The 15,034-nt window shown below is 50.9% G+C and overlaps 1 protein-coding gene across 1 annotated transcript in view; it reads left to right on the top strand.

Moving 5' to 3' along the window:
* Positions 1 to 14,801, top strand: part of LMCD1 (LIM and cysteine rich domains 1) — a 57,356-nt gene extending 42,555 nt beyond the window's left edge. Inside the window, exons 5-6 of the mRNA XM_082848619.1 lie at positions 12,678 to 12,893; positions 14,546 to 14,801. Coding sequence (XP_082704745.1) covers positions 12,678 to 12,893; positions 14,546 to 14,704 — 375 coding nt within the window. The 3' untranslated portion in view covers positions 14,705 to 14,801. The remainder of the gene's footprint in view (positions 1 to 12,677; positions 12,894 to 14,545) is intronic.
* The last annotated feature ends 233 nt before the right edge of the window (positions 14,802 to 15,034 follow it).

Raw genomic sequence — 15,034 nt, 5'->3', positions numbered from 1 at the left:
CATTCCTGCCTTCATTCGTGGTCATGATCCAGGAGAGGTCACAGGCAAGCAAACCGTCACAGTGCGGAGAAAGGGCATCTGTCCTTGCTTGGGGGTGAGGGTAGGCTTGGGGGAGGAGGTGAGGCCCATGCTGGCCCTGGAAGAATAATTAAGAGTGCCCCAGGCCTTCGGGCTCTTCGGGGAAGACCTGTGTTGCCTTAAAGAGGTGATCACGTGCAAAAAAAGGTGAAAGTCTCAGACAGCGCAGCACAGTCAGAGGACTGAAGTCCCAGGTGGCTGGAAGTGGGGTACCAGGGTGCAAGGGGGCCCAAGGCTGGCGAGGTCAGCAGGGGCACGCTTCCGGAAGGGTCACGCCCTCCGTCCATCCATCACTCAAGCATTGATTGGCCTGTACTGTCCGCCGAGCCCCAGGAAATCAAAGAGGCGGAGGACACTGTCCCCGTATTGGGATGCTATAGATTTAGGACTTTACTCCAAGGGCCGCAGGGAGAGGTGGCGGGCTTGAGATTCGGGCCACGTGGGGCTGTTTGCTAACTTTCATGGGCCCCCAACCCCTGTCAGCCAAGAGGCTTCATGCTTCTACGTGACATTGGGAGATAAAAGTCCCAATATATAGGGTCCTCAAGCAAACCACCTGCCTTGCTGGGAACAGGCTAGCCGTCACCCGCGTGAGCCAGACACCCCAGGGAAATGCCAGCCCGAACGATGCCGTCAGTACATCCGGAAGGGGCGGGTCTTTCTTCTCTGTAGCGACCCACACTTGTTATCCAAAACCTGCCGTCCTGCATCTCCCACCCCCGCCCCCTGGGCCCGTTCATTTGGGATTGCCATCCAACACAAAGAACAAGGAGACAAAAAGACAAAAGAATGAAATTGATTTTCACTAGCACAAATTGGTGATGGTCTTGAAAAGACCATTTCTCAGGAAGAATTCACATGCCAGGAACTTCTGAAAACATCAGATCCAGTTACCACGTTTCATAAACTAGCCTTGTCCCCAGCCCTGCCTTCTATCTACCCTCCAGCTGCCATCGATCTTTAACACATTAGTACTGTGTAATTCCAAGCTGGAACGCAACGTCTTTAAGTCTGTGACGTTTCCCAGTTGCCATTCCCAAGAGAGAAATGCTGGTCTGAGAACGTATTTTATCCTGGACTCAGCCCACAGGTTTGGACAGTGTGGAAGTGGGGCAGAGGCGGCCTGAGATCCCAGGGCCTTGGCAACAGTCAACTTTAGGAAATGGCTGTGACACTTTGGAAGCATTTAAACAAGACCAGGCAGTAAATAGGGAATGCGAAGGAAGCCGATATTGGTGGGTCGGGCTGACTGGGAAGACAGACTTTTCCTTCCTGACCCTAACCCCAATCTTAATTAGATAACAAATTATGTCAGTAGTCCATCACCCTCTCTAAATGCTGAGGTCCTGTCTTGTCCATCTCTGTATCTGCAGCAGCAGTCATCTATATAATATAGAGAATAGGTGCTTGATAAATATGCGATCCATGAATGACCGAACAAAGGAATGAATAATGAATGTTCAAACTAAATTTTGTTTTCGTTTTTGTCTGCGTCTGGTCTCAGTTGCAGCACGCAGGATCCTTCGTGGTGGCGTGCAGGCTTCTCTTTAGTTGTGGCGCGTGGGCTCTGTAGCTGCGGCACGCAGGCTTAGTTACCCCACAGCATGTGGGATCTTAGTTCCCCAACCAGGGATCAAACCGGCGTCCCCTGCAGTGCAAGACAGATTCTCAACCACTGGACCACCAGGGAAGTCCCATGTTCGAACTAAATTGATCCTCGAAAGATGGGGACCACTAGGGTGGCCATTTTGCCTGAAAGGATGATGAGATTTCACGTTCACATGCCTGAAGCACCTGCTATGTGCCACGTGCTATGCTCAGTACTTCCAGGTCTTGGATTAATTCGAACTGTTACCTGGTAGGTGGATTTCACCAGCCCCATTTTACAGGTGAGCAGTCAGAGATTCAGAGAAGAATGGTGGCTTGTCAGAGGCCCCGTCGTTTCTAAAGGGCAGAAGCTGGATCATCATACTCTTTCTACTGCGTGATGCTGAGTTATAAAACCCTGCTTGTTATCTGTATTTAACTCCCTGTTTATCTCCTTGAAGCCGGGGAGCAAATTCTAATAAGGTAGCTAAGTAACCTGCCAGGCCATAGATGGCTTGTCCCCAGCAGCCCTGCCATTGGACCTGGCTGTGGGCTCGCTGCCTGAACTGCTCTGCTCTACCCCAGGGGGCGGCATATCAAGGGGACATGGGTGCTGGCTGTCCTGTGTGCTGGGCTCCTCTTGTTCTCATAAAAGGGCAGGTAGGACAGTTACCACAGACAAGCGTCAGGCACGAAGCCTGACTTTTGCTCCCCTGACGAGGGCCACAGACTTTGCTAGAAGCAGTCAGGGCATTCAACTTGAGAACCCAGGTACAGGGAGGAAGCATAGGACTGACACCCCAAATCCAACAGTGATTTATGAAAGAAAAGGCGGCAAAAAGAAGGCCATGTGAAATGTTATTACACTGGAGCTACGATGGTAACATGTCACACTTTATCATCCTAACGGCGACGTTATTACTGTCGTTAGCGGCTACCATTTAGCGGGCTTTCTCTGGACCGAGGACAGAGCTAAGCAGGAGGGTATCTGATGTTCGAACCAACTCAGCCGCCAAACCCCTCTTTCCTGTTTCCCAAAGCTTATTCCTAGAAAGCTCAAGGCCCTGAAGCTATAAACGGGCCATGTGGCCATGTAAAGGGGACATCAGACTAAACAAAACGAAATGGGTTTCTTTAGGGCTGGACTTCTCAGAGCCTTTAGGAGGCCACGGCCGTGGTTCTCAAACTAAAGTCACCTGGAAGCTGGCTAAAATCCAGAGGCCTGGGTCCCACCCCAGACTTGCTGGTGCAGGTGGAGCCTGAGAATCTGAATTCCTGACGAGTCTCCAGGTTGATGCCCACGCTGGGGGCCACACTTTGAGAACCGCCGCTAAAGAGTGTTAAAAATGACCTTACATTTAAGCTCAGTCAAAATGATACTGCGGATCTGGTATACAGGGAGGGTCCAAGAGATGCTAACGGGGGCATTTTCTAGATTTATGTGGCCCCCTGGCTTAGGGTGTCCGGCTTTGAGAACACTGCACAGCACTCTTGAATTCCTTGAACTCTCCACGGGGAGTGGTGGAAACACAGGCACAGAACATAGCCCCCTGATCTATACCCACCCCGAATGCCCCATCCTAGAGCGCACTACACTCCACACTTGGCAGCCGGAGGCCACAAGCCCTGCGTTCTCTGAGCTGCCGGCAGCCTACACCCCACGGCGGTTCTCCCAGGAGCGCGCTCGGCTCTGTCCTGCTGCTGGGCGGCCTGTTACAGTCGTGCCCTTCCTCGGAGACCCTGGCTGCCAAGTCCTCCCCCCAACCCCAGCCCCTCCACCAGACTGTCCAGACCAGAGCGCTATCGCCAAAAGGCTTCTCCAAGTCGCCTGTGTGGAATCCCCACCCACGGGCTGAGCGCTGGGTGGAGCCGGAGGGCGGTGGGCCAGCTGGGTGAGGGGAGCAGCGCCCTCTGAGCCGACCCGTCCTCATGGCCGGGACTCTTCACTTACTCGGCTCTGAGTAAGGCCCTCCCAGGCCTTCCCACGGGCCCCGTGACAGGACGGGCGGCCTGAAATCAGCCGTGGCACGTCTGGGAATGAACCCCAAAGCTGCGGCCGCCCATGCCGACCTCAGGGCAGGTCCCTGCAAGTGTCATCCTGACCCTGAGCTCAGGAGAGGCCATGGCAGGGCAAATGCCCTGAGAGTCATCCCACTTCATGAGGAAACGCCACGGCACAAAAATCCCAGATACTAACCAAGCGCTGTCACTCCCAAAGCAGCCCCTTTAAATCAGTGAGGCCAAGCAAAGACACCCCACTATTTAGCCTCTTTCCCTGATCTGCCCCTGTGTGTGTGCGTGGAGCGGCGAGGGTGGTGGGGAATTGTTACTTCACGGCAGGCTCGTTCATCTCTTTGAATCCTCCGAACGACCGGCAAGACGGCTTGGGGTCGTTACGCCCATTTCACAGACGTGGAGCCTGAGGCACAGACAGGTTAACTGGTTTGCCGGCGAGGTTCCAGCCCAGGTCCTTCTGCGTCACCAGCCCTGCGGGGTCCCAGCAGCGTGGGGACAAAGCAAGGGCACGTGCACTTATGTTTGTCGGGGTGGGTGGCAGTGTGCAGTTACTCCCAGCCCAGCCTGGTGAGGAACTTGAGGGCCTCTCGTCTGCGAGCCAAGAACAAGGGAAGGACGTGCCTGCCCCGCCCCAGTCCCACCCACCACGGGTCCTCGGGGGTCTTGGGGGCTTCCAAGTGTTCCGCGGCCGTGGAGCTGCCCACCCCAGCAGCCCAGACCGTTCCACAGCAGCACGGTGGGGCCCCATATCTGCTTTCCAGGCCCCCACTCCCGACCTCTCCCACCTGGATGGATCCTACGGACACTGGACCTCAATGCTCGGACGGTGAACAGCTCTACCAGACCATTTCCCTGCGTTTAGAAAGTTTACTGGATGTTTTCTCCGAAATTAAATATACCAATTTCCTGGGCATGGTCATCCTGCCCAGGAATTTCCGCCCTTCCCTACACCCCAAACTTGTAACCGAAGAAAGACGAAAGAAAGCCAGGACATAGCATTTAATGTCATCTCCGCCCTTTCGTAGTTTTCATCCCTGCCGGGAGACCCCAGCTCCTGCCTCGTGGGCCAAGCTGTGGCCCCAGAGAAAGTGATTAAGAGGAGAACAGACTGAAAGAAGTGAAGACATTGCTGGAAGTCCTAAAGATGTGTTAATTTGGTCCCAAATTACAGTGTAACGCCCCTGCCCCCTTTCCCCACAAGAATGCACAAAGGAGGGACCGGAGGTGTGGGTCCCCTCCCTCCCGCGAGGTGGGCCTCTCAGATGGAAACTTAACAGCCGCTGGCGTCTCAGCCCGACTCCAGCCCCGACAAGGGACATACTTGTGGGCAAGGGACTTCCAAAGCTTGGTCCGAGCAGATGTTTGGCTTGTGGGCCGGCAGGCTGGCTTTCCTGCCAGCCCCTCTCTGCGAATTTGAAACCACTGTGCGCCCCCAGGCCTGCAAGCCATGCCTGAGCTGGAGGACAGAGGATCAAAGGAAGCCCCCCCCACCCAGCAAATTGCCATGGTTACCAGGCTTCTCAGCATCTGCCTACCACCTTGTTCACAGGGGAGATATTTTAATGACATTAAAGGAGATTTGATTTGCCACAGAAAATTCCTTTTATCCTGCTTTTCATACTGTAAATACTTTGCCGTGTTGCCTCATAAGGCTTCACAACTATCTTTCCCCCCCCCCCACCGCCCCGAAGTGGGCTACGTAATAGTCCATTGACTAAAACAGGGATTGGCAAACTTTTCCTATAAAGGGCAGATCGTGAATATTTCCGGCTTTACGAGCCACGAGGTCTCAGTCATAACCACTGGGCTCTGTCCTTGTGGCGCTGACGCAGCCAAAGACAATACCTCAACAGATGACCAGGGCTGTGTCCCAATAAAACTTTATTTGCAAAACCAGGCAGCAGGCTGGATCTGGCCCCAGGGATGTACTTTGCTGACCCTGGAACTAGAAGAGCCATAAAAAATGGTTTTCACCATTTATGAATGACCTGGGCTTTGTTCCCTTTTATTTTGCTACTGGAGGTTACTTGGGGACGCTGATAATTCTGAGGATAGCGTCATCTGCCATTCGTTGACGACCTACATCGTGCCTCGCAGCACGCCAGAGGCTTCACACGGTTGTTTCATTCAATCCCAAGAACTACCCGGCAAGATATATCATCCCCCTCTCTAGTTGTCTAGCTGGTGAGCCGTGAAGCCAGAACTGGAACTCAGGCCTGCCGCACCTCAAACCCCGCACAGACTCCAAAGGACGGCAGCTCCCGCTTCCAGAGCCCCCGTGTGGCCCAGACACCTGGCGAGGCTTCTGCAACAGAGATGACCACACGTAAGCCTCGTCCCTACTCAGCAGCAGCCCGCTGTAGGGATACACTCGTCAAAGCCGGATTCGGGAACACCCCAGGCTGCCGTTCTCTCTTCCAAGTGTCGCATTTGGGAAGCCTTCCTGGCCCCATCCTCCCCCTTCACCAGATAACCAGTGAGGGAGATGCGGTTAGAAACGCCTGCATTCTGCCTTGCTTGGGAGAGGCCCCTCCTCAAGGACTTGCCCCTAGAAGATGCGGGAGACAAAGCACTGGTGGGCCCACAGCACTGACCCCACGTGCAAAGCAATCCCCAAGATCAGGGCCCACCTTGTGTCACAGATGCGGAAACGGAGGCTCGGAGATCCCCCCCGATGAAGCTACGGCGGGACCTCGTGCAAAGGCCGGGACCCTAAACGCAGCGCCTGCGGCCACCCACCTATTCTGCACCATAAGGAACCTCGGGAAGGTGCCCGTGTGGGGCAAGAGAACGCAAGAGGCTAAAGATGCCAGCCGTGACGCTGGGCCAGAAAAGAGGAAAAAAACCCAAAAAACTGCCGATAGACGAGGCTGCAAAGCAAAGATGGTGAATAATCGCCATAAGAGGAAATGGAGAGATGCTGTTTATAAATAAATTGTTGAGTATTTGTGTTGGAAAGAACCCAGTGCCTGAATTCAAGGCCCCTGAGTCAATATTTACTGTATTGTAATGGTGCGCTTTTCACAAGGCAATCTGGGTTTAGACTGGGGAGGCCTTTGGATAAGGGCCTTCCAGAAAAGAACCGCATGACTGGAACAGAACTGCTGGCAGCCGCGGCAGACGGATTACGGCTGGTTTACAGGGCTCTCAGCATCTGCAGATCTGTCCCTGAAGGCCAGCTCGGCTCATCCCTGGAGACAGCTCTTTGGCCGTGGAAGCCGGGGCCACCGTCCTGAATCTGCTGCTTCCTGAAACACTTTGTGTCTTGGTTACTTCCATTTCAGAAGCCCGAATAACTCTGCGTGCCCACGTGTGCTGCTCCTGTTACCTGGGGCCGCACAGCAAACCACCCTGAGATGCTGCGGCTTAGAACACCTGTTCCAAGTCGTCTGTTTTCTCGCAGATCAGCAACCTGGGCAGGGCTCAGCGGGAGAGCTTGTCTCTGTCCCTGACATCTGGCCTTGATGCTTGGAAGACAGATACGGCTAGGGCTGGACCAGCGGGGGCCCCGGCCTCTCCCTCTATCTCTGTGTTTTCTCCGTGTGGCTGCCCTAGGATGCGGGGCTCAGGACTCCCAAGAAAGAGCCAGTGGAAGCTGTGTTGCCTTTGTGACCTACCTCAGGGATCTATAGCATCCCTTCCACCACATTCTGTCCTACAGAAGCGAGTTACTACGGCGGGACCATATGCAAAGAAAGGGAATACGGGTATTGGTTGGACGAGGGTCCAAGAAGTTGCCGGCATCATTTCCACACCTCACGGCGCAGGGAACCCCAGCCCTGCAGGGTCTGAGCTTTGCAGGCAGCTGAATCTAGAATGCTCCTCAGCTTTCTCAGTGCAAGTGTTTACAAAATCCCAAAGTACAGAATATACAAACTCTTTCATTTAGACGCTTGTGATGAAGAATCTCTCACCATTTGAACAGGGCAAGACAGAACTTCAGTGGCACCAGGAGAAACGTCACATGTGTTCTACCTATGACAGGTCTGTGCTACAGCTCCTTCCCCCAGAGGGACCACAGTCTGCAAACTAGGTTACGAGGCAAAGGCTGGACAGATTCCCATGAGAAGGCTCTAGTTTTAGACAGTTGGGAGTCTGAATGAGAACCCACTGACATGCTAATGATCAATGGTCTTCTCTGTGCCTTTCAGCCTAGTTCCAAAGGACTTCTACTCGACCAAAAGTGGCTTCTCTAGAGGGGAAGTCGCCTGGGAATGACCACATTGGGCTTTCTTCAAAATGGTCTAGAATTTAAGCATACCAGGAATTCAAATTGGCTTTTGCTGTCATGGAACCTAATTGGTCATGTCATTTTTGCTGAGTTTTTACATAAGGTCATGTTCAAACGCTCTATGACAGTGGGTCTCGAAGTGCGGTCCCCTGACCATACCAGCATCCCCTGGGAGTCTGAAAATTCCCCTGCCCCCTCCCAGACCTACTAATCAGACACTCGGGGTGGGGAGATGCAGCACTCTGAGCGGCCCTCTAGGGATGCTGGGGCAGACTCGAGGCTGAGAACGCTGTCTTGGAGGGGGTGGGATGGGAGAGGGAGAAAAGCAGGCCCACCACGGCGGGCACTGATTGTAGCTGAGTCTGGGATAGTGACAGAAGATGAAACTCACATGATGTGATTCTCTGGCCTTGCACAGAGGGAAAGAACAGAGATGGAAAAACACAGAGCTCATGGGTGGGAGGATGACCTCTTGCCAAGCTACGTGCTCATGGTGCTACTGAAAGGAACCCAGGCCTCCAAACCAGAAGCAGATGCTGCCTTCGACGTCTTTGTCATCTTAGGAAATGGATTTAGCTCCTCAGCTTTCTATAAGGAAGGCTTCGTAGGGATAACAGGAGATTTTCACTAATTATTACTGAACCCTTGTCAAGTTCATTAATTCTATTATCTCATTTAATCCATGCAACAGACCTGTGATGTTCCGAGTATTATTTGACAGGTGAAAAAACTAAGGTGCAGAGAGGTTGGGTAACTTCCCCAAGGTCACACAGCTAGCCCCCCTCTCAACCACCCACTGCAATTTAGAAACTGTAAACCTCCCTTCCAAGGATGGTAGGAGAATAAGTTTGTGCAGAGAAGGGCAGGACCAGGATCACAGGACCCCAGGCAGGCTGGGCAGTCGGACTCTTGGTTGTCAGGCTGCCCCTAGTGGCTGAGGGGCCACCAGCTGACAGAGCCGAGACACTGTCAGATCTCTTGTCCTTTGAGACCACAGGGAAGGGGGCATGGAAAATAGCTCGGAGGCCAGAAGAAGAAATTGCTTCCTGATGCATGTTGACAGGACTCATTACTCTGACAGCATGTTTCCATAAAATGTCAATGACACTGTTTGCTTAAAAAAGGACTGGCTACTGGTGGTAACAGGGTGCACAGCCAGGGATGCTGGGGGCCAAGGAGGGAAGAGACACTCCTCAGAGAGGCTCCTGACAAAGCCCATTCAGACAGTGCCCCCAGAGTCATCCCCCCACAGTGCAAACCTCACCCCAGCACTCCAGAACCAGCAATGGCTTCCCACTATCTCCAAAGCGAAGTCCCAACCCACAGTTCAGAGTCACCCGTGATCACCCCCAAACTGCTTCCTGACCTCACATCCCTCTATTTCCTTCTGCGGGTCGCGGGCGCCTGCTGGTACCCACCAGACACATCCAGGTGCATTTATATCCCTCCCTTTCCCCACTTCTGTGTTAGGCACATCTGGAAACTTGGAGTCAGGCGCCCCACTGATGTATCCTGGTGATACTCGACCAGGTGTGGTGGATGGACAGTAAGCCCCTTCTGTGTGGGAGGAAAGGGGCCGGAAATTTCATTCTGTGAAATTTAGAAAGACCAACAGACAGAAAATTCACTTGCTTCTCAAACAGCCCTCACCAGACAGTTTACACTCCTGGAGATGTGACAGTCAATGAACGCGGATCCATCACCTATTTTTGGTTTGTTTCGTTTGTTGGTTTTTAATTTTTTGCCACACTGTGAGGCTTGCGGTATCTTGGTTCCCCCACCAGGGATCGAACCCGTGCCCCCTGGTGTGGAAGCGTGGAGTCCTAACCACTGGACCACCAGGGAATTCCCCATCACCTATTTTTGGTTCAGACCCTCTGATGAGTTCCAGGTGAGCTGGGGCTCAGTCACATACAGAAGGACAGGCTTCACTTTGGTGAAGGATTCACACCCGTCATTCTTGTGGGCATAACTGAAACCAAAACTCCAGCACGTTCTAAGGAGCGTCATCATCAGGCAGCCGGGAGCAGTTAACCAGACACACTGCTCACCTGAACACGAGCTCAGCCATGACCGTGCTTAGGGACCACACTCAGTACGTGGACATATTCTGTCATTTGGTTTTCTTTCCCCAATTGCCACCATTTTAATTTTTATTTCCTCTTCGTACACAAGCGTATATTAAGTATGCAGTTAAAGTATGTAAAGCATTCTAAGTGTTTAGGCTCTGAATCTAGGCCTTTTCATCTTTACACAGCAAAACAATAAATATCTCTATTGGGGCTGACACATAATTTGTGCTTAGTAAGACAGAGTGTTCATCTCAAGCCGGGGATCAGTAAATATTTTCTGTAGAGGGCCAGGTGATCTATCTCTCAGGTGTTGTGGACCAAGAGCTGGTGTTGATGATATCACGTAGGTACTTTATGTAACAAGAGAGAAAATAAATATCCACAAATTTTTTTTGAAATTCAAACTACAGTAGTATAATTAAGACAGGTTTCTGCAATACAGGCCGTATTAGCTAGCTCAGGCTGCCATAACAGAACATCGCAGGCCAGGTGGCTTAAACAACAGAAATGTATTTTTTTCCCAGTTCTGGAGACTAGAAGTCCAAGATCAAGGTGCTGGCAGGGTTGGGTTCTGGTGAGACCCCTCTTTCTAGCTTGCAGAGGGCCACCTTCTCACTGTACCCTCACATGGCCTCCCCTGTGTGTACACCCAGAAAGAGAAAGAGACAGCCATCCATCTCTGGTCTCTCTTCTTATAAGGACGCCAGTCCTATTTGATTAGGGCCCCACCCTAATGACCTCATTTAACCTCAGTTAACTTAAAGGCCCCATCTCCAAATACAGTCACATTGGGGGTCAGGGCTTCAACATGTTAACTGGGGGAGGGGCACCATTCAGTCCAAAACCCCGGTCTACTGTGAGAAGAATGGAATTCTTTTTTGGGAGAAAACATTTCACTAAATTAGAGTTCAGATGTAAAACCCATTCGACGCTGATGGTTCCTGCAAGAACAGGCAGAGGCAGGTAGTTTGCTGACTCTGATGTCACGGCCGCACGGTGGAGCAGAAAGAACCTTGGCTTTGGGGTCAGGCTTGGCCTGTGTTCAAATCCCAGCTTTGCCTTTCGTCAGCTATTGCTACCCAGCAGTCACTGAATCTCTGTGAACCTGGCTTTGGCCATGTCTGGGCGGAAATACAGGTCTCCTTAAAAGGGAGATAAGTCTAGAAGGGCAAGTAACTCTCTCGGGTTTCCGTAAGGGTGTCAGTCGGGAGGGAAAACACCTGAGCTGGACACACAACTGCCCCAGGGAGATGCCAGCCAGCATCATCCTCGTCATCAGAGCTCTGAGGAGGGGAGAACTCCAAAATGACTGGATTTTACAGATGGAGGATGTCGTCTGGATAGGACGTGATGAGAACGGCCGTTTAGCTCTGCGGTCTTCCTCCTAGTGCAGTCATGATAATAACATCAGGCGAATCCCAACTGAGGGACAGTCTACCAAATATCTGACTGGTGCTCCTCCAAGGTTATGAAAAACAAGGCAAGTCTGAGAAACTGTCACAGCCCAGAGGAGCCTAAGGAGACATGATCACTACCTGTAATGTGGGATCCTGGATCCAATCCTACAAGAGGAAAAGGACAGTAGGTGGAATCTAAGCACATCTGGATAAAGTTTGGACTTCGGTTAATAACAACATATCAATACTGGTTAATTGACTGTGACAAGTACACCATATTAACGTAAGATGCTAAGAACAGAGGAAAGCAGGTGCGGGGTATACGAGAATTCTCTGTACTATGACGACAATTTTTCTGTACGTCAAAAACTGTTCTAAAATTTTAAGTTTATTAAAAATGAATCCTCTATAGGTAAAAGATCCATTCAAAGTGCCAGGTGGACCGGTGGGTTTTAATGTAACCGGGATGAAAGGTTGGTTGATACTCTACATTAACTAACATTTGAGAAACTAACACCTGTCTAATTTTGATGTAATGGCAAAGAAAAATACTCCACAGTTATCTAGAAAGGCTATTTAAAATGCCTGCCTCCCTTTTTCAATTTCTAATCAGTGTAAGGTCAGATTTTTTTTTCATATATTTCAGAGAAAACCACATGATGCAAAAGACAAAAAGCTAAAACAGTTATAAGAATCGAGAAATCCTCTACGGAGCCAGTCATGAGAGATTCGCAAAAATGTAACCAATGCCACACTCTGACTCAATTTTTCTGTTTTGGAAAATCTAGTTATTTTTCATTACAGATATTTATGTTAACATGCTGTTGGTTTACTGTTTTTTAATGAATTAACAGTTATTTAATTTTTTTCCTCAGTTCTAATTTCTTGTATGGTAAATATCAATAGCTATTACCCACATGAACAAAAACTCTTTGGGCTTCTCAAAAATTTTTAAGAGTCTAAAGGGTCTTGAGAACTAAAAGCGTGAGAATGACTGTGCTAAACAAATACTGGGTTAGCCAAAAAGTTCGTTCAGGTTTGTCCATAAGATCTTACAGAAAAAGCCAAATGAACTTTATGGCCAAACCGATACTTTATTGAGTCCTCCCAACTACCTACTAGGTAGGCAGTATTATTATTATCCCACTTTGCAGATGAGAAAACTGAGGAACAGAGAGGTACAGTAACTGCTCAAGGTCACCCAGGAAGTAAAGAGACTGGAGTTGAAACTCGAACCCAGGTCACGATGCACTCCTGACTACCTTGTGTCCTGGGGCTCCTCCCCCACCCTTCCAGGTCTGTGAGCTCTGCAAGGGGGTGGCCCCCGCCGACAGCCCTGTGGTCTACTCGGACAGGGCAGGCTACAGCAAGCAGTGGCATCCTGCTTGCTTCGTGTGCACCAAGTGCTCCGAGCCGCTGGTGGACCTCATCTACTTCTGGAAGGACGGGGCGCCCTGGTGTGGCCGTCATTACTGCGAGAGCCTGCGGCCCCGGTGCTCCGGCTGCGACGAGGTGAGGACCAGTGGGATGGGCACCCCCAGACTGCAGGAGGGGACCCAGAGGCCCAGGGGAGTGTAGCTTCGTGATGATGTGATCCACAGATAGGAAAACTGAGGCTCAGATCCCCCTTCACACTCTCAGCCTCTGTTTTCCCATCTGCAGAGTGGGGCAGAAATTAGTTCCCACCCCTGGGCCTGTTGGGATGGGTCAGACACAGAGCACCTGTCAAGTCTCATCCTTGGCACAAGGCTTGGCACTAAGTAAGGGCTCAGAAGAACATTATGGGCTGCCGCCAGGAGGCAGATGACCCACATTCAAACTGGGCTCTGCATCTGTGAGGCGTGTGTGTCCCTAACCCCTGTGCTTCCGTTTTATAACTTACCACATGGGAGGGTAGCAGTGCCCATCCCATGGAATTGCTGTGAGGATAAATGAGATCGTGCCTGAAAATGCTTGGCATGGGGCCCGGGTAACTAAGAAGTGGAAGCCGCTGCGAGTCTTAGGGAATGTAATACAAGATGATACAATAAAATCGTGTAGCATTAACATAACACAATCGGACAGCTAGGAGATGCTGTGAAAGGGGTTCAGCTCTCCAACATGGGTTTAGACTAGAGAAACTCTAAGGTGTATGAAGAGTGACAATAATGGCTATGACAATAATAACTACCGCCTGCATGCCTTTGGTGACGAGAAACTCACTACCTTCATCTGTGGCACATACGAGGGTTAGAAGTGTCTTCCTCACTTTAAGCCAATATCTGCCTCCTCCCACTTTTCACGTGTTGGTCTCCATGTGAAGTTAAGACTCTGTAATCGTCCTACCTCATACCTGTGTGGGCAAGGATGTTACAGAAGGAAAAGGGCTGTCAGCAGGCCTGGTCCCACCCACCTCATTTCTGTGAGATCAACAGTATGCTCGCGGTAACAACACCTCATCCTAATGTGCTACAGACGTTGTATGTGATGTGCCGTTACATCTCACAACAGTCTTTCAGGGACAGAGGATCATTATCTCCATTTGACATTTGAGAAAAGTGCAGCTCAGAGAGGTCAGTGATAATCAGAAAGCATTGACTTTGTCTGTTACCATTCCGAGTACTCCATCTGTAGCAACACACGCGGCCCTCATAAAACCCCATGGGATGGGTAGTATTTACATCCCCATCCTACAGATGTGGAAACTGAGGCACAGGGAGGTTGAGTAATTTGCCCAAAGTCATGCAGCTGGTATTTTAGTGAAAACATGTACCTGGTCCCTGTTTGACCCCAAAATCAGACAGCACATTTAACCAGTATGCTGTTCTGCTCTCTGGTTCCTCACCAGATTGTACAGATGTTCCGAAGCGTTACTTTATTCCAAGCCCAAGCAACTGGGCTTTGGATTTGGCCCAGACAGCATCATAGATGTCAGATACGTAAAACCTGTCAATAGCGGAGGATTTTTTTTTTTTTTTTTTGATCCCGGAAGCTAAGATGCAACCATGACCTTCGCCAAATACTGTACTTACTGTCTTAGATTTATGTCAGATTTCTCCACTGAGGCATTGAAAGGTCAAAACAAGCATGGGGGACGAGGGACCATCATCTTACGGCTTGTCTCCCACGCCCTGTCTACTAGGGACAAAACCTGAGCTGAACGATTCTTCTGCTCCCCTCCCCAGATAATATTCTCAGAGGACTACCAGTGCGTGGAAGACCTGGCCTGGCACCGAGAGCACTTTGTCTGCGAGGGCTGCGAGCAGCAGCTGGGCGGCCGGGCGTACATCATCTCCAGGGCTCAGCTTCTGTGCCCAGCGTGCAGCAAGTCCAAACGCTCCTGAAGGGCTGTGCACCCACGGCTGGAATCCACAGGATCCCACCGAGAAGCACAGCCACGTGTGCCAAGGCCATCCTAAGGGTCTGGCGAGACAGCCAGCAAGCAACAAAAACAGTGATCTTTCTTCAGTGGATATATATACATACACACACATATTCTAGATCGGGTGGGGAGGGATCCTTGAGGGTCAATAGTTTCAAAGCCGGAGATGTTCTGAGAAGTCTTAGGACGCAGTTATTTTGTTTTTGCTGCTGTTGTTGTTTCCCAGCTACCAACGAAACACATCCTGCCCGGGCTCTCTAGGAGGAGTTTCCCAGAATGCAACTCTGAGTGA

This window comes from Leucopleurus acutus (genome assembly GCF_964270905.1).
Source record: "Leucopleurus acutus genome assembly, chromosome: 10".
NCBI lineage: Eukaryota > Metazoa > Chordata > Mammalia > Artiodactyla > Delphinidae > Leucopleurus > Leucopleurus acutus.
The sequence above is the reverse complement of the archived record's forward strand: the minus strand, read 5'-3'. Positions and strand labels throughout refer to the sequence as shown.